This window comes from Brachionichthys hirsutus, chromosome 15, assembly GCF_040956055.1.
Source record: "Brachionichthys hirsutus isolate HB-005 chromosome 15, CSIRO-AGI_Bhir_v1, whole genome shotgun sequence".
Taxonomy (NCBI): Eukaryota; Metazoa; Chordata; class Actinopteri; order Lophiiformes; family Brachionichthyidae; genus Brachionichthys; species Brachionichthys hirsutus.
In genome coordinates this window covers 6459848-6485537 of record NC_090911.1, presented here as the reverse complement: position 1 = coordinate 6485537, position 25690 = coordinate 6459848, and the positions used below count along the sequence as shown (strand labels likewise).

Sequence of the window (25690 nt, the reverse complement as noted above, 5' to 3'; positions counted from 1 at the left end):
GGAGAGAAAGTTCTTCGCCCTCTTAAACGATCTGAACATCTTTTGAACAGGAAGAAGGTATTCTGTGAGCAACAATACAGCCAAATGGCAGGCAATTTCAGCAGCTCCGTTTTACGGTGTTTAGACCTCCATCAATCCCTACCCAGTCATTATGTGTGGACAAGTCTGTTAGCAAATGAATTGGCCTGAGAACTGATGGGACTACTGAGAGCAGGAAGGGGCCGTCCCGTCCTCCCCTCTTATTTCCGGTGCTGTCTTTTTAATTTCCCTACTCCACAAGATGCATTCATAAACCGCAAGCCAATAAATAAATTAAAAAAAACCACACTATATTTGATTTAAATAATAAATCCAAGCATGGTTAAAAATGTTCACCAAGAACTGTTTGTTTCAGAAAGCTAGGCCATGAATGAGATGCTAAATTTGTATGGCCCAGTGAATTGATATGAGCTAAATGAGGCAGAAAGTTGGCACCAAGACGTGACACAAAAAGGCTGAGGAGGGCCATTAGGAAGACGTCAACATCTAAGAAAGGAGTCCTGAGGACACTTTGTTATCCTCCGCTACAAAATCAGCCCCAAAGTCATGCAGGGAAAGGCCTCGCTCTTTGCTGATGTTGGACTCTAAATTTAACCACAGTTCTCTACTTAAAAAAAACCCGCAAACGCAGCCAAGCAGCGGTTTGAAAAATTCCTTAAAGCGTGCCCCTGGACAGACGAGCGTGAAAGGAAGTGGAATGGTAATCCCGCCTCTGTCTTTTGTTGGAAATAGAAAAACAATCCAAACAGAGGTAGGGCTTAGAGACAGTCGGTGGGGAAACGGAGACTCTTGAAAAGGACACTTCCTCACCGCAGGAGGAAGATAAATAAAATCAGCAGATTTAGCATGTCAAAGTGCCGGGACAGAGAAGGAGGGGAGGTGGAGAAGGAAAGGAGAGTGAATTTTAACAGCATGGGGGGATATTTAGGAAATTGAACTGAAGGTTACTCTTCCACACACACACACACACAACGATTCCCCCACCCTTGTTTAAACACATGCTTGTTCTAAATTTCTCTGTTGCTCAGGGGACTGAGGGGAGCTTACGATTCCCAATAAAAATGCCAGTGCCTCTTTCCACAAAAAAAAAAAAAAAAAAAAACACGTGTGTTTGCTTCGCTCCCTACATCATTCAGCAGTGTCTCACATCAGATAACCAATTCTAATGCCGGATTTTATTTGAAAGGAACCTTGGGCAAATATCGAAATGTTTACAGAGTCCAAGGTGGAAATGGGCTCCTATCCAGAGCTGGTGTCTCCTTTCATTTGGCTGCGCAGGGCCCATCTAGATAAAGGTAGCCTCAACAGTACAGAAAGGCCTCTTTTATAATTCTATTAGAGCTCTGTCCTTTCAGCTCACCGTTGAGCAATGGATCCTGACCCTGACTTAATTAAGTGGCAAATGGCGGAATGATTCTCCTAAACCCAGCCCACAGAGTCAGGAACACATGACTGCATTCAAATAAAGAGGGACAAACAAGGATAATTAGTCAAGCCTGAAAGACAAAGGCGAATGGGCATGTATAAGAAGGGAAGTGAAACTGAGACGGCGGGGGTGGAGCCAGAGGTGGGCTAGCCACAGAATGACCGATCTGACTGGCTGCAGTAAAGGTGCATTGGTCCATAGGAAGAGGAGGAAGTCCGTCCCACCACTAGGCATCCTTTACACATACTCAGTCCTCCTAAACAATCAAAGCTTTCCGGGGCTCCTCCTACTCTTCCTGGAGGATCCAAAGACACTGCGGTCACATCAAATGGATGCAGTGAAGGGGAGAAATGGTGGTGGTGGTGTCCAAGGAGGGATCTTTGAGGTTTGACCAGCCTGAACAGACCTCATGGTGGGGGTGGGCAACTTGTAAGGGACCAATTCCCATGCAGCCAACAGATTCACTTCCACAAACGGAGGGGACGAATGAGACAAGAGTGTGGAAGAGGGACAGCAGCAGGAAGACAGAGAGGGGGAGAAGACAGGAGATGAAAAAAGAAAAGAAAAAAACCCCAGGGAAAGAAAGCTGGGCCCCAAAGCATCAAAGGTTGCTAGGGGCGAGAAATGAAGGAGCAACACAGTAAACCCGGCAACTAAAGTGCTAAAAGCCCCCCCCCCCCACGGTCCAGCGGGTACAGTGTAGACATGGAAAGCCGCTCGGAGAAGATCAGCTGCAAAAGATATAAGATAAATATTTTTACAAGAGCAATAGATGCCACTTTTCTTGCCTCCAGAGCGTGAACAGATGACCACAACTCAAACGGTTGTTGTCCTGAGTTCAATAGAGGCCAATAGGAGAGCATCTGGGCGCCGAAGGCAGGCAGAGATGAGCTGAATATATTGTGACATTAATGAGGTTGTCAGACTCCTCGTGATGGAGTGGCTGTGTTTTTGTGCCAGTAAGACCAACACCCTTAAACGCTCATGCTGTTAACCCCTGCTGAACCCTCGCCTCTCATACAAAGCTGAGGGGACGATAGCGCATGACCTGCTTATGCATGCAGCCCACTTCACACACAGGCCCACTTCAGAATCAGGTTCACGTGAAGCGGCTTTCATGGATTAGATGAATGTAAAGATTAAAAAAAAAAAAAAAAAAACTAAATGAACAGTTGAGCAGAACGTGCCATCATGAATCTGCTCTGGCTCTATGAGTGCCTGGTTCTGAAAACCCAGTAGCATGTGGGCAATTAGTGACTGTGGTGTCACCCCTTCCACACAGGGCTAATTACTGACCTGTGGGTTCCATTTAGAGAGAGAGAGAGAAAGAGCGAGAGAGAGAGCGTGGTGACATGGAAAGACCCAGACGTTCGTTTGTCTTAATTAATGACTCTTCCTCCACCAGAGCTCCTGCCAAGGCCGGCTATTCCAAAAGCCCTTTTGAGAGTTGCCGCCGCAGCTCCCTTAACCTGTGAGAAGCATTTGGCTCGGACTGAATCACATAAATCCCAGATATGGACTCTGATGGTCAGGGCGCCATTGTTGTAAACACAACAAACATAAGACGAGCCAAGAGGGCCGCGCCATAGCAGAAGGGGTTAATAGGAGGCAGTAAGGCCGGGGTTGGAGAGGTTAGCGGTGTGATTCATTTTTATTACCGCGCAGCCCCTGCAGGCGGCAGGAGTGGCAAATTATTTCTGAAACAAAGTGGAGGGCTCTCATCAGAGCTATTACCTGCCGGTGGCCGAGGGCGGCTCGGAGCCTACAGAGGGTGACAGTGAGAGGAGCGCGCCAGTGAGGGATAGCCGTCCACATCCGTCCACGCTTCGGGACATCTCCCCCAAATGAGAACTGGTGTCTGTGTATGTGTGTGTGTTTCGCTGGGATTGTGTTTATCTGTGTGTGTGTGTGTAGAGGATGAGGGTGAAGTTAGATGTTGGAGCTCCCCACATTATCCATCTAAACGCTCTACGCCCCCCACCCCCTCCCTAACACGAACATGCCAAGCAATTAGAGCGGATGTGGAAAAACACGAGGACTCCCAGGTGCTAATTAGAAACACAACTCCCCTCTAATATGCTGACGACGGCGATCAGCCGCAACGTAGCGCCTGCACAAACTGATGCTCGCACGTGCAACTGGATCTGAGCCTAACTTCAAGGTTAGGCTTATTGGCCTCTCTGATTCACCATCGTACAACACGCTATAATACGAGGCCAGTTGCCATATAACGCCATATAACGCCATATAACGCCATATAACAGAACCAGCTTTGACTGTTCTTTTTATGTCCTAGAAAGAATCTGGGAAAATCTCACATTAATCCATTTTGAACTTTAATGATTTAAAGCCTTAATTAACAACTTCTCAACCTTTAGAATGGCAGGCTTGATGGTTAATTAGAAAGTTTAAGATAAAGAATTTACTGATGGATTAACATGTGTGACGCTTATTAATACCAAAAACAAAGGAATTAACACCAGCCGAGAGGATGACTATTTTTTTTTTTGCCACCTGGAAAAACAAATCCCAGTAATAGTTTACAAGAAGTACAACATTTAAAAGCCTTGTTTTATAGATGGCGATACTAAGATCTAATGGGTTGACATTACTATGAGTATATATATATGCATAGATATGAATATGCTTCCCTTTCTGACACCTGCAATCAGTCTGGTGTTCACCAGCAGGCTTTATTGTCCTGTGTGGCTCCGCGCACGACAAACCTGCACACTGTGCTCATTCAAGCCGGTGGATGAATGGTTTTAAGTCAAATCTCAAAATGCAAGCGGTGAAGCTAGTCTTGCAGGAGACATTCAATCAGACAGTGAGTTGATATTCAGGTAGTTACTGAATCGTTTAGATTAGGTGTCACTAATGCTTAGTGGGACTCGGCAGCCATACACTGCCTGCCTGGGCGCCATCAGAAAGCTGCTACGTGTCACCGTGTGACACAATTAAAATCCCTTTCTTATGTGCTCCGTTTAAGTTGAGAGGAGCGCAGGCCGACAGTCGCGTCAGGATTTATGATGTTAAAAGAAAGGGAGAGAGAGAGAAAAAAATCCCATTAAATTGGTTATAATTCATCATTCAAGATAAACCAAAAATAATTGTAAACATTTAACCCCACAAGGGGTATGGCACATTGTCCCCTCAGTGGCAAAATCATCAGCATTTCAATAAACAGTGGCCATGTATGATATTTACAACTTCTGCTTTTTTTTGTCTGAAGATTAGTAATGCTGCAAATGAGATTTATTGTATGACAGTGAAAACTAATCGAGACGCTGCTGCGGGATAAGATCTGATTTTTTTTTTTTAGACAATGAAGAACCTTCCTGCTCGAGGCGACGTACGACTGACAATGGTAGGGAGAGGAATCAACATCAATAATCTTTCATCAACGCCGGAGTGGTGCACTTTAGCACAGATACCATTCAATAAATAACTGTAGGCCATCATTCAGTCGTGAACTGGCTGCAGAGCGCAGGATGGATACGAGAGGATGGGGCTCAAGATAACCAGGCGAGAAATAAGATCAGTCTCTAGCAACCAGAAGCATGTTCCAAAAGGCGTCTCAGACTATTCTATTTGAACTGTTGGTGGTTTTATGTGAAAAAAACAACCAAAAAGTAGGATTATACTGCTCCTCTGACAAAAGGCTTAAAGTGGTGGAGTCCAACAAGTTCAAAACTGACCTTAGAAATGTAAGATTCAGATCGGTTTTGGAGTAGACCTTGAAGATAGCAAGGTTGGTCACTATTTAACTTTGTTCTTGTACCATGTACATGATTAATGATAACCTCATTTTATCTGCACAATCATTATTGGATATGTGGTTTCTAATATGAATCAATTCTTCACTGACTGTAAATTCTCGTTCTTAAATTTCATTCAGAGACTCAAGAAGCAATTTCTCAATGCGTTCTTAACTAATATTGTTTATTCTACAATTTATATTAACTGTATAAAACAATAACTTAATACTCAAATTTCTTTTTCATCAAAACAGAGAGACAAGAAATCCAATGAGAATTCAAATTCAGTGCAAAAAAAAGGCCAACAAAAAAGCCAAAATCTCTCGAATACCTGATTTACTTAAAACACTATAAGCAGAGAAAAGCTTAAAATCCTCACATTTCAAACTTGTTTCCACTTTCATCATTATTCTACCCCCTTAAACCTGCAATAAAACCACCAAATAAGCACTAGTTGGAAAACAAAATGCTGCACAAACTACAAAATCTAAATCTTAAACAACTTTCCAGAAACAGACAGTGAATTTCAGTGTAAAGGTTTTGGAGATTTCGTGCCAACAGACAACAGAAGACAAACACATATGCTGCTTCTGCAGGGAAACAGTGCAATGTCAAAGCTAATAAGATGCATATCTCCGTGATCATATCTGCAGCTGCACAAACAACCGCAGTAAAAACAAAAAGAATTGTGTTTCTTTGGTGTTATGTTACTTTTCTCAACAAAGTTGTAAAGCTGTGATGTTAAAGCAGTCTAATGCCACCAGGGAGACCCTACAGACAATCTTTGCTGTGACAGACAGAGTGATGACCCGGCCCCGTGTGATGGATATGTGACACGGCAGCTTGGGGCCCGAGGGCCCGGCTCTTGGGGTGGGGTTTAGCCATAATGGTGTGCTTAATTACCTGCACAGCCACACAGTAGGTCATTAGTCAGACTGGGACACTAGATCTCACCTGTCACTAAGAGACAAACAATCCTGCTACCAGATCTGGGTACCTCAGAAGAATGGGAAACAGATCGTCATTGGGAAAAGTTGGGAGGGAAGCGTGGGCTAGGAGGCAAAGTATAATGGAAGAGCTACATGTTTAAATAATAAACTACTTCTGATTCTGATTCTGATTAAGAAGTCATTGTTTAAGTTGTTAAATAAGTTATGGAAAATTCCATAATCCTGTCAAATATTAAGCTCATGTGGGTACCTAAATGTCAAATTGGAATAAAAAGGTTACCGGTAGGTTTATTTTGGAATTTGTTAAGATAAAAAAAAATATCTAAAAAAAATTATGCAAAAGCTTAAAAGCTTATATTTCAAGTGAGAAGAGGGTATTTTTCAGTGCAAATTGATGTAATGGGCAATAAATAATAAATAAAAAGAACTGGGTCAAAGCAGAGGCGTTATTATCGGTGCGTGTATATGTATATGTAAATGTATATGTTTTATGTGATGCTCAAACATAAGATATATTCCTCAAGGCGCCGTAGGAAGACATCTCTGGACCCCCGGTGGTTCTTTTGCTGTGTTTGTGATGTGAATCGCTTGCGCTGAAATGGGTGGCTAATAAATGGCAGCTAATGGAGAGAAGACAGTGCTCCCCTTCTCGTTCTATAATCTCTGCCCGCTTCATTTAGCAGCGCCTCGCATTTGGAGAAGGGTGCTAACCTGGCGCTGTCGCTCCCCGGCTTGGCGTAGCCCTCCAAAGCTCCCTCCCACACGCTGTTGGCCATCGTGTTACCGATGGCCGTCATCACCATGCTGAGCTCGACAGGCCAGTCGTCCAAATCCAGGGAACGGACCCGAGACAGGTGGGTGCCCAGGTTCCTGTGGATCCCAGAGCACTCAATGCACATCAAGGCACCCAGGTTCAGACTGGCCCAGTCCGGGTCTGCAAGACACAAGATAAGAAATAGTGAGAAGAGGGTTATAGACAGTACTGGAACCCTCTGTTGCACTCTTCTTGTGTTTTAATATATTACTATCCTGACTGTCTAATCATGAAAAAAAGGCAATTAAGCAATGTTGACAGCAACACTTATTTTATTGATTGTAACTATAAATAATACCAAGCATGGTAAAACAACGGTAAAGAAAAAGCTGCAGCGTTCAGTCGCCATGTGGAAAACTGCTGAGAGAAACATGAGGAATAATAACTTAATAATAATTTATAATGATGTGATATACACACACACACCGATCACATGTTTCTGGATTTTCTTTTTTTTCCATATGAAGCTCTTTCCTTAATGACTGATAAATCAGACGTTTACTCACTGGGTGCATCACAGTCCACACAGAAGCTGTTGCCCCTCACGTTCCTTATAGACTGGATGGCCATTGCATCGCTTTGGCTGCCTAACCGAGACTGTAAGAAATGAAGGAGAAAATAAGTTAGCAGGAACTAATTATTACAGAGTAGCTGGACTCAGTGAGGAAAGGAAGGGAAGATATTTTAAAGTCTTCGGAAAAGACTGAGGCGGGAGAAAAATGAATATGAAAATGAGGCTGTGTCTCCTCACTATACTGACACAAGCCGTGTTCTATCTCTGATGTCTGTCAGTTCTAATAAGAGATCCCCCACACTGCGGTGCACCTGTCTGACAACCTCCCACTTGTGACAGCTTGAAGTGGGTGTGAAGAGGCGGGGGGGCACAATATGGGTTGGAAAGGAAAGAAATGAAAAAAGAGGAATGTAAAAGAAGCAGCAGAATTGCGGGACGATGACGATGCTGCAATTAGACGCTAATCACCAAATGCTGTTCAGTCCTTCTGATTTGCGGGACTCACGATATGCCCTACCTTGTTCTTAATGCTCTCACAAGACTGAAGGCTGGCAAAGATCTGGCTCTCAATAGCCTGGACCCACAGCTCCCGCTCGTCATATGTAGAGGCTTCAAAGTTCCACATCTGACCGGTTAACGACACAATGATGAACTCAAAGGAATCCTCTTGCTCTGGAAAACACAAAGAACCAATAACGTGCTACTTGAGTAACATGCATGCTGGTTGTGAAAGCACCAATCAGTCACTGAGGCTCAGGCTTGCCGGAATAGACGATTGATTGGAATGGCTTCAGTCGAACAAGGACGTGTTCAATAAATTGTTGATAAGAAATTGGCATGGACGATCAAAATCAACATGCAATGAATTAGGTGTTTGTTTTATAATAATTTATAATGGCAGTTGAGCTTATGGTTTCCCCAGTATTTGTCTGATAGGATTGGATGGTCGACAGGGAAGAACCCGTTCAATTTTGCAGTGGTTCTGGGAAAAGGGGCTCAAAAAATGTCTCTCAAATATAGACTGAAATATTGAGAAGTCTTATTTTGCAATGTTCAAAAACTGTGACGCCACTTTTATACCGATCCAGAGTTTGATGTTTCTTCCATGCTACATGCTACAGCTCAGCAGCAACTCAGAAACTCAACCTGCTTTGCATATGTTTTCTTTTCTCTTATGCCGTTTTAGTAGGAACTCATTGGAAAGTTTCACAAGTCATTTTCAAATAAGAGGTTCCAATACATGCTTTAAAACATCTGCTGCTCGGAAGAAATGCGTTAACTCCATACTGTACGATGTGACTCATACATGCACAGGCTTGAACTCAGTCAAATGGTTTGTAATTACCTAATTATGACTATGCAAATAGTCAGGTGATTTGCATAAACCATGTTTGGAGGCCTTGAAGCAAGTAGGGATGGGTTTTTTTTTCAGTATAGCTTTATTATAATATAATAGAAACTTAAGACTGAAATTTATTTTTAGATATACAAAATGTATCTTTGCTTCTTTCTGACACCGATTTACAGAATGACGGCAAACTAATGATGATAAAATCATCAGCCAAATTAATACACTTTAAATTCATAATCAATTTCGGCCCCTTGGCGCGAGACACAGCTCTGTAATGTTAAATGACAGATGTCTGAGAAAACGGCACTAATGTTGCCGTCCCTGTGCGGCGGTCGAGGCCCATCTCTTAAGGGGGAAAGCAATAATCCAATTAGCTTGACACCGACTTCAATTATCTGATTTAGTTTGTGGAATCGACTACAGGTCGCCGAGAATCAATGAAAGCTTGGAAGCCTCTTTATTTATACTTACAGAGAAAAAGTCTTTATGTGGGCGAGACATTTTAAAAGCACTGGAGGGGAATATAATACAAAAATCTCTGTTTGATGTTATAAATAGTCAATTTACAAGAATCTAGGAACAGACAATAAATAAAAAAAAGGAAAGAACTTGGAATACACATAGAAATCAATTGTTCCTTGTCCAATATAACTTCAGGTAGAAAAACTAATGCATTTGATTATAATTTGTGGTTTCCAGGCCCAAATGTTATTGCACTTGTTTTCATCTTTTTTTTACAAAATGAATAAAGCTAATTATTCTGTTGGCTGCCCAGGCAATAAATTGGAGGCATTAAAACACTTTCATTTTGGAGATTAAAAAAGCAACGGATGGCTGCTTTCTTAAACTGACGATAAGTGTACACGGGAAAACAAAAGTAATTCTCCATGCGTAGTAATGCACACTCGAGACATGCCGCAGCCACTAAAGAGACAGTGCACCAGGAATCTTTGTGTGCAATGCAGATATCGTCATTGCATGCAGCTCCGGCACGCCATTGTTAATGCTGCTCACAGTGAGGTTAGTCAGATCCAGGAGCCAGATTAATTCTGCTCCATGAAAGCAAGATGGCGAGGTCAGAGAGTCTTCACAGAGACAGTAAATCTGAGATGAACAATGTGCCAAAGGTGTCACTGCCATCTTACAGCACCTGCCATGATGGGCTTGCAAAAGGGCCATTAGAGCCTCTGTTATTACTCAAGAGTTGCAGTTAGCACATGGCTAGCAGAGGAACGATCGTTTTGTCACATTAACATGAGCATTAACCTCCTGACCAAATCACTCTGCAAGCCTACAGTCAACAAGCTATTGCCAATTAGAAATAAATTAGCATGGCTCTGCCAGTGGGCGGACAAGGAAGAACGCAATTTAAAACCAACGGAGGAGCCAACTGTGAAGAATGCGCAAAATATGATTTTACTTAATTAACATACCGTCATAAAAAGGAAATTAAAGCGTAATGATGGAACAGCGGAAGATACACATCTTTGTCCATCGTTTAAATCTATCAGGAAACTGTTTGTGTACCTCTCAGTTATGTTGGGTTTTTTTTTAGAAACTTTATGGCTTCTAGAAAGAACAATTTAATAAAGAGAATGTCTGGCCAGTAAAAATCCTCCGACTTATAAGATGTAAACGTGTGATCAGTTGTGAAAATATAAAATCATCGTCGCCTTAACGGTTAACCTTGAGTAAAAAAAATTACGAAGTGAGGAACTCTCTCAACCACTGAATCAAATTAGTGTAAAATAACCATATCAATGTACTTATTGAGTGACATCACAATGTTATTCCCAGTTTCACATTTCCCATTTATCCCATTCTGAATCATTCATGATATAAATGGTGTCGAATCGTTTATGACATTGGGTCGTGCATTGATTTCACTTCACTGGGATAAAAACATACATATTTATGTACATTTATTTGAGTTTTCAGTGGGGCTGTTCAATTTAGAGACATCTGTAGTGCACTTCTATGCGAAGTGACAACTATGCTGTAACGTAAATGTAATGTAACCCGTTGAACATCTTTGATCGACCTCCCTTTTAGGAACCGCCATAGGAAAATGTAAAGCATTAAGGATACATCAACGAACTCTAATATTAAAAGATCAAGATCAACATGAAAACTATTGAAAAACATGTGTATTTAAATATATATATATATATATATATATAAAGTATATGATCACTTTGATATGTATTTTTATATGGCTGTATCGGTACTTTTACTTAATAAGTATGTCAACGAAAGAAAATCTTATCCTTTTTGAAAACTTGCTTCAGTGCCAAAAGACACATTTTCCTACACCTTTGAATTCTTTTCAACCTGAAAATCAAAGTCAAACGTGAGAGAAAATAGGGTGACGTGAGGACAACGACGCCTCTATTGCTGTGTGCGTGCAGCAGATGCGCCGGTGAGGACCTGTGGACCATATTAGAACCCTGGAGGGTTTGGTGCTGAGCCCAGCTGTTCTGTCTGCATGGCAGGCAACATCTATTCTGTCTAAGCTTTCCAAAAAAAACAAAACCCTGGAGACCAGTGCTGCAAACCCTCAGAGACAACCAACGAAACATTCTCAGCCTTGAGGACTTTTTAATCCATTCGTGTGAACACCTGGCTGGAATGATGACGAGGTGCGGCGGTACATAAGGTGAACTATTGTTTTGGTGTGCAGGATGTGTTGTGTTGTGTCACATGCATACATCAGGCAGTCACTTAAAGAAGTGCTCGCCGTTCCTGTGAATTAACGAGCAGTTGGGAAGAACAGGCCAAGGCGGCGCCATCTGTAAATGTCACAGGCACTGCTTGCTCATTTTACACATCATTAAAGCCAATATTCCTAACCTGTATCAGAGCAATCAGGAGGAGGCCATTACTGCGACAGGGGCCCCAGGGGAACCACGACCAAACTCAGAAAGAAGAGAGCGGGGAGGGAGCGAAAGATAGAGCGCACTCTTTATCTATCTGACACACACACACACACACACACACACGAACGCTTGTGTGTGCACAAACACAAGTCTGCACACTTCTACATGTGCATGCACATGCTCAGACAAAAAGTCCAACACACCTTCCAACGATAAGCAAGCACATGAAATCAGCACCAATACTGCCACTCTAATAGCTGGTGCATTTAACAACAGAGCGGAATGAAAACAGGGCTAATTATACAACGTATCTGTGGGCAGTGTGTATGGAGCCCAAATGAGAATAGTGTTATTCCTTTTTCTCCATACTGTGGCGCTCAGACAGCTAAGCCATTACAAGAGCGCAGGCTCCAGGGACAGCTTTCGGAAATGAGAGCGAATCGGGGAGTGACAAAACAAAGTATTGAGATAAACACCCACCATTAGCACAGGCAGTTAAACCTCCATTTCCTAATCCTCTGCTGGACTCCAGAGGATATTAACCCTCAGTTCACTAAAATGAACACTAGATTAAGTGGGGGCAGACAATATATGATTTAAGAATATTTGGATGGACAATGGATACAGGTTGGGATTATGATCCAATCCGTTGAGTGAGAATAAAACTGAGTTTGTTCCATTGGGTTCACACTATACGAGCTTTAAAATCCTAAACAATCACACGCATAATGAAAAATCTCCACAGATTATCTCCTCTCCAATCTAAAGTGTGCACACACGCTTGGATTCTAAAATAACAGGGCATTACACTCTACAGGATTTCATTAAGAGCCTCATGCCCAAGGGAGCAATGACTGCACCGCCTCACGTGGTCTCTGGAGGAGCAGCTGCGTGGTGTAAACAAAAATACTTATGAAGTTGCCATAGCGACCATCTTATTTTGCAGCGAGCAAACTACTACCTAATCCTAACAGAGGAATTGGTTGGCAAAGACTCGCAAGATCTGAATCACATGATCAGTGCGTTTACCTCGTTCGTAAGGCGGCTTCAATTAATTCCGGTGTTTTGTGGAACTTTTCCAGCCAGATAAATGGAGAAATTCTTGAGATGAGATCTGAAACGATCAACGCTTGCTGCAAGAATCTGTGGCCTGAAGCGGTCATGATTACAAGGGCTTTTTCTCTAAAGACAGTCAAAGTGCGGCCGTAACCACGTCTGTGCGACTTGGCTAAGTTCCGAGGTGGGGAGGGCTTCGAGGATGAGTTTGAGGCTCTGATAGACGGATGCGCTGCCCTCCTGAATGACAACGACATGTTGGAGATGAGTAAGGAATCACTAAGACAAGAAGAAGTAAAAGATTCTGAAAATGAAGAAGAGCCCACGGAGTTATCTGGGCTAACAGCAGACAATGCGAATTGCAAAGAACAGTCCATGGGCCATTGACGATATGAAGAAAGAGCAATCTCAGTCGCCAAATGTTTTTTCCCAGTGAGTTAATAAAATGGATTAAATGTAACCTGCGTAACCTTGACGCTGCACAGGGTGACTGTGGCGCAGGTGGTTTAGCAGGTCGTCCTGCGATCGAGAGGTTGGCGGTTCGATTAAATTTTAAAAAATGCTTAAAATTCCTGAAGTATCAAAAGGCACATCTGCAGTTTCAGCGATTGATTTTGATTTGTTGCACAGCAGGCGACATTCATTGCACCTGCTGCTCAGCTCTTCCTCCCAGGATAGATTTAAGTCAACATTTAGTGCTGCAGAACAAATTAGTTTTACCTTGCGATTTCCTCTGATTTCATAATGACAGATTATGTAGCAAAAAAAAAAAAAAACATTTACATCAGCATCCTCTTATTGGATTCTCTTTTAAATATAGTTCACTTTGTCTACACATAAAAAACATTTCCACATCCATCCATCTGTAATTGCTGCTGTTAGACAGTAGAAGAGGTCTTTCAACCTCTGTGTTCGTTAAACAAAGCATGCCCTTTACTTCCTTCACTTTTAGAGGTGTTACAATCGATTGATGATTAGCTGTTAATAGCTAGATATACTTGTGACAGAAACACCTTATTTATATTAAAGGCATCCAAGGAAAAGCTTGTTTACTCGCTGGTGTATGTGACCTTAGCAGGAATAAACACCTTCATCCATAAAACCTCCCGTGACAATCTCCACCCATTCCTGCACCTCCCTTTATGCTCATGTTGGACAAGCAAAAAAAACCTAAACAATGAGCATTTGATATTTTTTTATTTAAAGAGAATTACATTAATGATGCTCCCTGACAGTCTGCATTAATCAGAGGAGGCTCCCCCTGAACACAACTCTTTATCGGCCATCGATTTTCCAGTGGGTTTATGGCAAGCGACACACCGAGAAAGCTCGTCGCCGGGCGGCTGCTGGGAAACACATTACGGGGCTGTCAGTTGTCTCGCCATGCATCCTGCATCATTCTTTAAGCACATGAGAAGTTCATTACAGCACACAGCTCAGACAGTGCATAGGATATTAGGAATTGTGTCCATTGTGCATACCCTTTACGGAACTGCAGCAGCAAAGACGCAACAGAGATACATTATCCAGAGTCACCCTTAAAATAATTACAAATAAATATGCCTTTGATTTAATTTCTACCAATTCTATTTTAAAGCCCTTATCCTTTTACTATATATTCATTCAGAATAAAAGTAACACACCAAGTGAGATGCAAGTTAAAATATTTGTAAGATTACTTTCACTTCTGCTTCCGTGCACGAGTCTTAAGTACCATCGCATCATATTCGGAAATGATGGTGCGTTACCACTTTCTCCAGGCTCCTGCATCCTGCACGTCCCCGTGTTGGGCAAAAATATTTCTCACCTTAACACGCACAACACCATTTTGATTTATGATGCTTCACAACTACTAATATTCAATTTCAGCCTGCATTGCATGCGTCTGATTGCTCTGTAAATGAGACAAACCGATGGCAATGTATTCAAGGACCCGACGTCTCCTTTCCGTTCTTTTCTCCTTCCCTCCTTCCCTTCCTTTCAGCAGGTGAGACGGCTCGCATGCCAGAGTTGGGTGAATCCAATATTTAAGTGATATGTCTGTATTCCAGTGCATTCAGCAGAACAGACAGGGAGACGCTAATAGAAAACCTGGCAGAGGGCCGCGAGAGAGCTAGAAAACAATGCGAGTCCTGATGACGTGAGAAAAATTCATAATCTGTTTCCTCCGTCGTGATTGCTCTTAAGACTTCCTCCTCAGGAAGTCCAGGAGAAATCTGACTTCTATTGTTCATGTGCTGGGCATTTATTGACGACTTCTGATTGTGCGTGATAATGCCAGCCGCTCAATCAGAGTTTTAATGCGACTGTGTAACTCTGCCAGGGGAATCCCATTAAGAGCCAAGTAATTTAATTTAATAAAACAGCATTACTTCTACTTCAGGCAGTACTTCTGCACATGAAAGAGACTAAGTCAAGCCTATAAGGCGGTCAACTCGGTACTCTGATGTGACCAGACACTAAGGCCAGCGCTCATCTCCGGCATCCTGATGATGCTCGCTCTCCACTCTGAACAACAATGTGGTCAACAGAACCATTCAGTCTTGAAAGAGAAGCTGTCACTGACCATGATAAAAAAGTATAATGATTATAAATGCTTAGCCCCATTTAGGAGGCGTCAATGCCATTGTTGTTGTTATCCAGCGTATCAATCTTGGTGATTGATCGTCCTGCTCGGGTGACATCAGTTTTATGGCCTCTGAAATGCGTCCCAGTGTTTTCACAATGCCATCCAATTAGGGTACTCCATTCATCATTGGGCTGGAGAATCATTATTAATTGGGTGGAGATCCGACCGCCACTCCCCTGCTGAGGAGGGCCGGCCATTCAGACGATGGTGAAAGAACCGGGGGCTATGAAGGTGCACCATGTAGGGGGGGCTACACAGAGACACAAAAACGACACACCTTTTTGTACTCCACACGCAAATTCTAATGCTCATGTTTCGTAACGGCTGAAGAAATATCGTCATTTAGAGAAGTGGACCTAGTGAGCAGCTGCTTTGTGGCAGGAAAATCTTTAATTTAATATTGAATGAGTGAATGCGTAAGAATAAGATCACAGGTTCAATTCCTTTTATATGAACAGATCCCCTCGACATCTACATACTCCGCTGCAGGTATATGTAGTAAATGTCTTTTTTCATATGCTAGTTAGGAGCTCTACTAGGAGAGTTTAACGTCCTCCAAATATCAGCCATCTCCGTGCAGGTAGAAAAACCCAAAAAATGGGAGTCGAACTCATGCACCTCAAAGGATGTTCAGGATCTCTCTGGCTTCTAAACCGTAAAAAGTGCTTTTGGTGTTCGGTGGGCAATCGCAACCATTTCAGATTAGGAATTAATTTAGTCGATCGGGTTTGGGTATCTACGCGATTCATGCGTTGCAAAGGTTTTTCCATAACAATATGGGAAAATGAGAAAAGTGAAGTACGGTACATGTTAAGTTAAATAAAATAGGTGGAAAACGGCACATAGCAGAAGGGGGTATCGTTCCGACTTCAATGGACGATTAACTTTCACTTCAAAAATGTTGATCCTTTCAAAGTACAGAGACATAATTTGCTTTGTACCTTCACAGCCTGCAGACACACCATCTGGCCTGGTGATGCCTGTGCTCTTTTTCCGCCGGTGTTTTTTGCGGTTGGCGTGTGGTGAAGGAGGCGGCTCGAGTTTTGGACTTGTGGCGCTGCCCACACTGGAACTCGCTGGCTCACTCATTCCATTGGCTGAAAACACACACAAGGAAGAAGATTAATCCATATAAAATATAAAATGAATACAGTTGGGTTTTTTTGTTTTTTACTTGGAAACATTATCTTAATTCAGTGACATTAAAAGACCAAAGCAATCCTGATGGTACAGACAGTTTTACAGGTTTACGTCGTGACATTAATGATCTTGCACCTGGTTCATTGACAGGTCATTATTACACAAGTTCTGAGCTTTGCTTGGTCTGAACCGTCGAGTCGGGGTCGTTTTTTTTAATTTCCCAAACCTGAACCAAGTTGTTGAAAAAGTCTCAAAACCTTTGTGTTTTCACATGAATGCATAAATAAAATAGAAATTATATTAAAATTCCACTCAGACAGCAAAATGTGTGTCAAAGCTCAGGCTAAATGAAGGTTCATTGCTTGTGTTCACTGTGGCGATGCATAGAAGAACTATAGAAGCTGGATGAAGAGAAAATGTCTGAAAGAATTCGATTTAAAGCAAAAAATCATCTAATCATTTATCAAACAGAAATTCCTCTGGTGAAGTGCTGCAGCATCATTTGGGCTCTTTATGCCTAATGAGGACTGTTCGTTTATCATCGCTCTCATCTGAAGCCACACATCCAGAATGAAGAAATGAGCATACAACAGAAAAACTTTGGTGTGTCATTGCGAGAATATGAAGTAAAAACAGGTTTAGAAAAAGAGAACTGACAACTTCAAAAATGTACGCACTGCTATCAAATGCAATGTTGAGATGACAATCAATACTGAATACAACTATTAGAATCACTGAAAGAATCACGCAAAGGCGACTTGTCGCTTGCTAAGGATGCATCTGCAGCTTTAAGTATAACTCCAGAAGTAAGTGTGTGGCTGCAGCTTCAGGTAGAGTGAAGGACAGGTGTGGGGCTACCGCTGAACAAATGGTTACCTGTGTTAGCCCACGGCAAAGCTCTCCATAAGACTGTCTGGAAGTGACAGGGGGCTAAGAGCAGCTTTGGTTCTTGTAAGTGATTTTATAAATGTGATATTAACCTGCGCTTCCATTGGGCGAAAGGAAAGGAGGGATGGGAGGATAAGCTGGGGGTGTCAGCTTGCCATCTTTCTGATTTCCTGACATTTGACATCACTTTCCCTTCTTTCCCCCTCCGGATGCCATTATGAAACTGGGAACGGGGGGCCAGGGGCCTGAGGGAAGCAGGGAGGTATGCCGGTTAGATGGGCCCCATATTGCTCTCCTCTTACCACCCTGTGTGGTGCTGGCAGCCTCCTCCATTGTCTCCCATCAAAAGCTCATTGTAGTGTGGCAAACTCCATTCATTTCCCCGTGCACCATCCCAGCCCCAGGGGTGGAGTGAAGGAGGACAAGGGGCTCGGGGATTATTGCTGTTGTCGTTGCCAGTTGCACATGCTATAATGTGCGGCACTGTGCCATTAGCCAGTGTACAACATTAGGCCTAATTCGGTCATTACCTTTAGGGAGATGGGGCCGTCTTGGAGGAGTAAGATGGGCTCAGCAGGGGATTGAAGGCACTAACGTTGGGGGGGGGGGGGGGGCACGGAGCTAAGGGGGCCTTGGGATGCATTGTGTGTGTGTGTGTGTGTGTGTGTGGGGGCAAAATACAGACAGCACCTGAGATGAGCATTGCTATATTTATATTCCACAAAGATTCATTTTTTTTGTGAGAGTTGATGTTTAAAAGCAAAGAACATTAATGACACAAAGAATAAATGAGCTTTCAATAAAGAAGTGGGAGGAGACCATCCCGAGAGGAAGCGTTCGTATTTGAGTGTAAATAGTGAAATATGACTTGGAAAACATCATATATGGTGTGACTTTAATAAACATAACACCGGTGCTTGTGGTAAGACGCCATACATTCACCCCTCTGGTGTTTTGAATGGCAGCACGCAGCCACACATGTAGCAGCTCCTAGTCGAGGCGTCTGTTTCAATTTCCCTGCTCTCTTACAACAGCCCCCCTGAGACGAGTCATTAGCTGGCTCAGACAGCTGGGGGCACAGGGGTCCAACATATGCCCCCCCTCTGCTTCCTCCCCTCCTTCTCCATCTCAACGTCTGTCCCGCCAGCACAGATCCGTATGGCGGGTGGAAGACTTGAGCTCCAACCTGCCTCCGACGTGACAGCCAGCATTTGTTTAATGTCGCTTGAGGTTAAAGGGGAGGGCTGCCCCTCAGGGGCCGCAACCGTGTCATAAACACCTCTAATTATCAATTTCTGCCCCTAATGTTGTGGAAAATGACCCCGGCCCTGCTCATCTTGCACCTGAAACATAAATGAGGTCACACACCTCCCTTTGTTTGAACCAATCAGGCCGCGAGGAATCAGTAACGTGAAAGTGTCGAGGTGGGGAAACGGAGGAAACTACGGGACATATCGCTGAGCAATAAAATCAAAGCACCTGAGACCTAATAGCTTTATAGAACTTCTCCCCCCTTTAAGTGATTTTTGGGTCTAAACTATGCACGGCTGGTGGAGTTTATTTCTTAAGCTGAGAATTGGTCTGATTCGCCATTCGCTGCGTCATTATCAGCTGGCTGTTTAGTGTGAACGAGGGCCATCAGGACCAAGCTGGGAAATGAAGCTCGCTGGGGTTCAGGAGCCTCTCACCGACGCAGCCAAGATCACCAAGGTAGCAGAATAGGCTTCGGCCCAACCTGTGATTACAGTATATTACGCTCCCACCGTAGAGACGACAATTTAAACACGCTTCAAGATGACGACCATATGTGAGACAAAGAGGGAGCTGCAAACAGCCTCTTGCCTTTACCAAATGAAAAGAATGAATGAGAACAAAAAAGGATCTGAGGAAGAGAGAGAGAGAGAGAAGCAGAAGGTGGAATGGAGGAGGAGGAGGGGAGTCATTTCATTGTTATTCAAGAGGCTCTGGGTGAGGAGCACTATGATTCCACCAGGCCCCTTGACATGGCAGACCTGTTTGTCCTCAATCAAAGCCAACGGCTGCAATTAATGGCAAAAATTAGAAACAATCACCGCCTCCCCCTTATTATCCTCAATTAGAGCATACTAATCAAGGCCTGATCGCACTCTGCTGCTCTCTCCAAAGTAAATGTCAAACTTCATTACGACCTGGCGTAGAAATCAAATGCCCCACATGCTATCACTGTCACATCAGGAGGCCAAGGTGTAAAACATAGTGCTGGAAATCTGGGCATGAACTTCCCGTGTCCTGATATGTCCTGCAAAACACTCAAATGACTCGAACAGAGGAATAAACGTGTCGACGTAGATGGAAAGAATAAGATGTGAAAAGGATATATATATATATATGATTACTTTGAACTTTGTTTCTCAATTCATGTTTTCTTTCTACATTTTCCATTTAAATGACAGAAAAAAAAAAAATGTTAACTGTCAACTTTGCAATTGCTTAATTTGTCAGGGCAACAGTTTGTGAAGTACGACATATTAAACCCAGAGACTGAACCAGAATGCTTTGTTGAAATGGGCTGAACCAATTCATCATTTACAATCAGTGATGCAGATTCTTTTTGATGAACTAAACTATAAATCAAGGTACTCTTTAAGACCAAGCCAGATCTTTGGTGTTTTAATTTCATACAAAAACAAAAGAGAGTAATTTAGTGCATCATTTAATGGGAAAGATTGTCAATTTCCAAGAGAACTGTGAGGACGGCCGCTGCTAACAGCACAACATTGAATTAATTACTGAATCATAATGCATGGAGAGGATGCTATACCGTAATCTTTTCATACACTTTTTTGATTGACTTAAGTTACTGTCCATCACATTCCCCAGACGACTGTTTGAGCCGACTTCTACTTTTTAATTCAGGTTTAGAGATTGAGGTGTTCAAAGGAGAGCAGGATCTAAACAAGCATCTGGTGCATTAAGAATGGGTCTCCTTATGAAGGCAAGCAACAGAAAAATTGGGCCGGGATTTAATCAAAAATCTCCGCTCAATATTCAAGAGACGTTAGTGCCTCTGCTTCTGCCTTGTGCCCAATAGGTTTACAAATGAGGACATTCTTTAAATAATATGGAAATGGTTACCTGGCTAAGACGCATTCATTCTCCAGTGAATCATCAATCTGCTGCTTTTGCATCTCAGAATCACATTTTATGTTAACCTGCAACCTTCGCCAAGGATAATGGAGCGATTGGGCTCGGTTCAAGTCAATTCAAATGGAAAAACATGAGCACCCTTCACCGAGAAACACCCCCTATTGATTATTAGAGGGTCAAATTTCAATCAAGTTTCTACCTTCTAATGTTCCTTTAGGCGACAGATATATTCTGCTGCTTTAATGCAGATTCTTAAACCGCAAGGAAATAAGACAGTCCGGGAAAGTTTCAGAGTCACAAAGATGCCGCTTCAGGCCTCAAACTGTCTGCAGCGACGATGCACGGATTCCTGAGACACTCCTCGACAAGGACGAGCAGCATATCTATCATTTGACAACCCCCCCCCCCCAGTCTACTGCTATTTTCAGCTCATTTGCCTCATTCAAGCTCATTTGTGGTTACCTTAAGAGTAGCATGAAAATAATTGAAGAAAATAGAATAATGAAGCAAATTGTGGCTCTGATTTAGTTGAAGACCGGATGCTGTTTAATGAGCTATGTTAATATTGAGCGCTTTTCACTTTGCCAAACATGAAAATGGGAAATTCCGGGTCTCCTCATTTTCTTAACACAACACAACGCATACCTATTACACACAAACATGCCATACAAACTTTTTTTTTTTTTAAACACACACACTCTGTGGAAAAAAAAACACACACACAGTTACAAAAAAAAGAGAGAGAGAAAGAAAAATACAAGTAGTGAGCACACACGTAAACACGCTCATTTATTTGAGGACCCCACGAATCCAAGTAATTCTGCTTTGGGCATGGCGCTGATGGGAGACAGGGGTAGGGGGTGAAGGAAGTGCCTGCGTCCAGGCAGAATTGATCGTTTGGCAGCTCCAAATGAGAGACAGGCTTGTCGGCAGAACCACGAGGGCCGTGCAGTTGGACTCCAGCAGCGCTCGTAAAGTGCGCTCTTTAAACTGCCGGGGCCCCTGGGAGCCCGTGGGGAGGGGGGGGAGCAGCCGCCGTGCTAATGAGAACTACCAGAGTGCAAACATGCATGGAAATGACTGTTATTCTGTTGATGTGCATTTAAGTGCTTTTTTACTGCCAACCACAAAGAGAGGGAAATAACCGGTGATGAATGGTTCCCCAAAAAGGATTCATTTTCCTCTTCAGAAGAAAAAAGAGGAAAACAGACAAGTGGGGGGGGGGGGGGGGGGTAAGATGGAAGGTAAAGACAGGATCGAGGGGGACGGGGTGTAGACATGCATGGCGAATATATTATCTTACTTCAGTCAAGTACAAGTGACGGGGTAGAATATGACACAGAGGCAGTAGGCGGAGATGCATCAACGGTAGCGAGTTAACCTTCACTGTTCCTCCTCTCTGAACATTCCGCCTCCAGCCCGGAGGAGCGGCAGCCAAAAAGGTCACAGCAATCACCGCCCTCATCACCTAATCATGAACACGAGGCTTTCGAACCTGCATAAGAACTTCAGGGCAACATCACCAGCACGCCGTACCTGTAGCTCAGGCTTCATTGCGTTCAAGCTGCCGTTACGTCGTGCAAAATGTGAATATTTTTCGACTGGCTTATGCATGCTGAGGCCGTGTAGCCGCAGAGCGCGGTGGTCTTACAGGCTCCACTGGTCGTACTGGTGTTGATGGCTTCATTCCACTGGTCGGCGCTGGACACGGAGAAAGAGCGTTGGTGCATGCCATCTTTACTGCCACCGAACGCCAACCCGCCCGTCTGGAGGGATGTGCTGCTGTTGGAGTGCGGAGCGCCTGGAAAAGAAGCACCACACAGCGGGAAATTAAAGCTGACCTCAGTCTGGTCAAACGGTTTGATTTATGAGAAGACAAAAAAGTCAGGAAAGAAGTGATGATTGTTTTATTTAGCAAACAGTTTTAGGTAGTTTACAACACTGATATGCTGCAGCCGCCTCATTTTGCACATCCCTCTGTCGAACCCCCCCCCCCCCCTCACACAGACACACACCAAACCCCTCTCCCTCTGTCTCTAATTAGACCTTAATTAACAAGATACACTCTGAACGCTAATTATCTCGCCTCATCCCTCCGACTGCCACATCGATCTCCGCTAGCGTCAGCAGGCGTTCTCTCCCTAACTTCCAATCAGGCGAGCAGGAGACGCCTAACTCTCTTTACTAATTCATGGGTAAGGCTGCACCATGTGGGGTTCTCCCCCTCCCCACCACCCCCCACCCCGTTCCCTAGCAGCCGCTATAACACGTCCTAACTACTCTGAAAAATTCATCTATTCACCTCCAGTCACGAGAGGAGAATTGGATCGCCAGCTCCGGTTTTAACGTGCATCAAAATCAATATCATCGTGTGGCGTGATGCAATGATTTGTTTTCAAATAGTTGAATTTGATTCAAATTGAAATTCAAAACTGAAATGCGAGGTAGCACGTTTAGGGTAGCAAAGATGAGGCGCTTATATTAGAAAATATCATTTTCGTTTGAACAAAAACGGTAAATAGACGTGAACAATGTCATTTTACAGATATCACACATCAATTCAAGAATTACAAGAGAACATAAATTTCTGATTGGGGCAACAATGACAGAAAACATAGACTCTGGGTCATGAAAAGGAAACTAAGCGGCACGAGTGCTTGTTAGGATAATATGTCCTACTCATTATCTAGAGTAATAAGTGTATCAAATTCACATAATCATGTCTAATTAGTATCAGTAATTATCTTGTTGGGACCAGGAATATTAATCTTCAGATCCCAGAGGGGAGGGAGCACAATCGCACCAAGAAAGGGAGCGAGCGAGGGAATCACGCTGAGGAGCATTGACTAAATTAGCATGCAGAAATCAGAGCAGAGGAGAAGGAGGAGGAGGAGGAGCGGGGGATGGAGCCGAGGAGCAGGAGCGCTGGAAAGAAAATAGGAAACTTTGTTTTTAAAAAAGTGATGAATGAATGATACATGAAATGGCTTTGGTTGATTCTATCTTGGTGAAATGAATCAAGAATAACACGGAAGACTAAATATTGCACAGATGAATAATTAATAACCTCATTGTTTTCGAACCTAGTTCTTTTTTTTTTTTTTATGAAGATCATAATTTCTGCGTGAGGTGAGACAACAACAAACAAAAACACAAACAGTTCGATGACGACAAGGCAACTTCGATTGATATTTAAAATTCCACAATCACGTCTAATTGTCAAATTGGATGCTAATGTTTAATGAATTATACATGGCTGTACCCATTAGTCCCCAGAGCCCACTCCTGCATAAAGGGGAGGATAATGTAATTACAGTGGAGAAATAATCAGCTTGTGGCATTAAAAGAGCACTGTACTCTGAGCTCCATAAGCTCTGACACCAGGGTGGACCGACAACGATGAACCGCACAAACTGAGCTCCAAACTGCTTGATTCAATACTGAGGAGTTACTGATTTTAGTGATCGTAAGAATGACCCGAGTGTCAAATACAAAACACATCAAGCGTTATTTGTTGAAAAAAAAAAAAAGAGTGTGATGTCACAATGAAAAGTAAGATTGTAACATTAATCTGCAAAAGCCCCTTTCAATCAAAGGCCTCTACCTACTGAGCAGAAACATCCTTCTGATGACATTCAAATATTTGCTGTGAAAAAAGCCCCCTTTCAATCAATCAGCAATCAATTTCATGAGAAACTGATGGTGGGGAAAAACACACTATAAAGCACACTATAAAGTCATCACTTATTTTTCAAATAAATTAAGAAATGAAACACAAATAATGATTTGTAAACTATATTTACAAGTTTAAATGACTTTTTTTTTATAGATTACCTTACCAGGATTAGCTCCGCCCGAATGAGTTACATCATTAAAAAATGTTTATGTGTTAGTAATAATAATAATAATATAACAAATAATGATCATTTTTAAAACTTTATTTACATTTTGGTAATACATTTTTAATCAGTTTGGATCTTTTTCTTTTACTCAAGCTTTTCAAATTGAAGCAATGCAGCTGTGAATCAAACAACTACATCGATATTTCCTCTACAAGGGTCCAGATACTCTTAAAAAAACATCATTAGAAGCGAGAAACGTCCAGTCCCACTGAATCCAAATAGTAAAATTGCCACACAAATAATTTTCCTATTAAAATAAATTACAAAAAAAACTATTAAGTAAAGTGCCTCATTATAAATATTTATCTGCGACTGCGTCGACATGAGCGCAAGGAGCCAACGAAAGCCCGGCTGTGTTCTGCAGGAGCCGGGGTGTTAAGTAGAGGCAATGGATTAGCAGGGAGCAGCGCTGCCCCACTCCTCATTTCTCTTTAGGCCGGGCCGTCATTGGGTTGATGAGCCGCGACGAGGCCTGACCCCAACGTGGAGTTGTTGCCATTATGTACAAGTAGTGGGATAATGAAGCATTCATGGTAATATGGGTCGGGCAGCACATCATCTGTGGCAGTGTGTAATCTACCAACATCATTCTGACCAACGCCCAGATGTCGTCTCCCCCCCCCCCCCCCCCCCTACTCTGATGCTGCCAGTCCCCTCACAAGTCACTCAGATGTTTGCATCGATGTCCGCGTACTCTAAGCAAAATTAAAATAAGGGCATTTGTCAATTTGTACTTTCACTGTAGGGCAATATAATCCTGTGTATTAATTTATTACTGGTTTACCTCGCTTCCAATAATGATTTAAAATCACTCTTTTAAACACCATGAAGTGGCTTCAAATAGTCAGAGGATGGCTCTTTCCAGTTTATAACTTATTCAAATTTGCTTTAATTTGATGAAATATTGGTACAATTCTATCCTCTATTATTAAATAATTACAACAAATCAGAACTGAATACATAATGAAAAACGAACAATCACGGGTTACGTACAAGACCGATGAGTAGTTCAGCTAATTTATAATTTAATTTATTAGCCCCACAAAGGCAAAGTGCCGTATCTGCAATTTATAATCTATTAGAGTTATAGTTATAATAAAAAAAAAGAAAAATTTAATACTCTGATGCTAACAGAAAGAAGAACTATCTTCCCTACTTTGACATTTTTGCATTGAACTTTATAATAAGTAATTTAATCATTTAGAAATCTAAACAAAGCAG

The 25690-nt window shown here is 42.6% G+C and overlaps 1 protein-coding gene across 1 annotated transcript in view; it reads right to left on the bottom strand.

Annotated features, from left to right (window-relative positions):
* The window catches only part of agap3 (ArfGAP with GTPase domain, ankyrin repeat and PH domain 3), a 59353-nt gene that overhangs the window by 4251 nt on the left and 29412 nt on the right, over positions 1-25690 (bottom strand). The window contains exons 12-16 of the mRNA XM_068749352.1: positions 22219-22368; positions 16355-16510; positions 8019-8173; positions 7494-7584; positions 6885-7107 (exon numbers count right to left, since the gene is read on the bottom strand). Coding sequence (XP_068605453.1) covers positions 6885-7107; positions 7494-7584; positions 8019-8173; positions 16355-16510; positions 22219-22368 — 775 coding nt within the window. The remainder of the gene's footprint in view (positions 1-6884; positions 7108-7493; positions 7585-8018; positions 8174-16354; positions 16511-22218; positions 22369-25690) is intronic.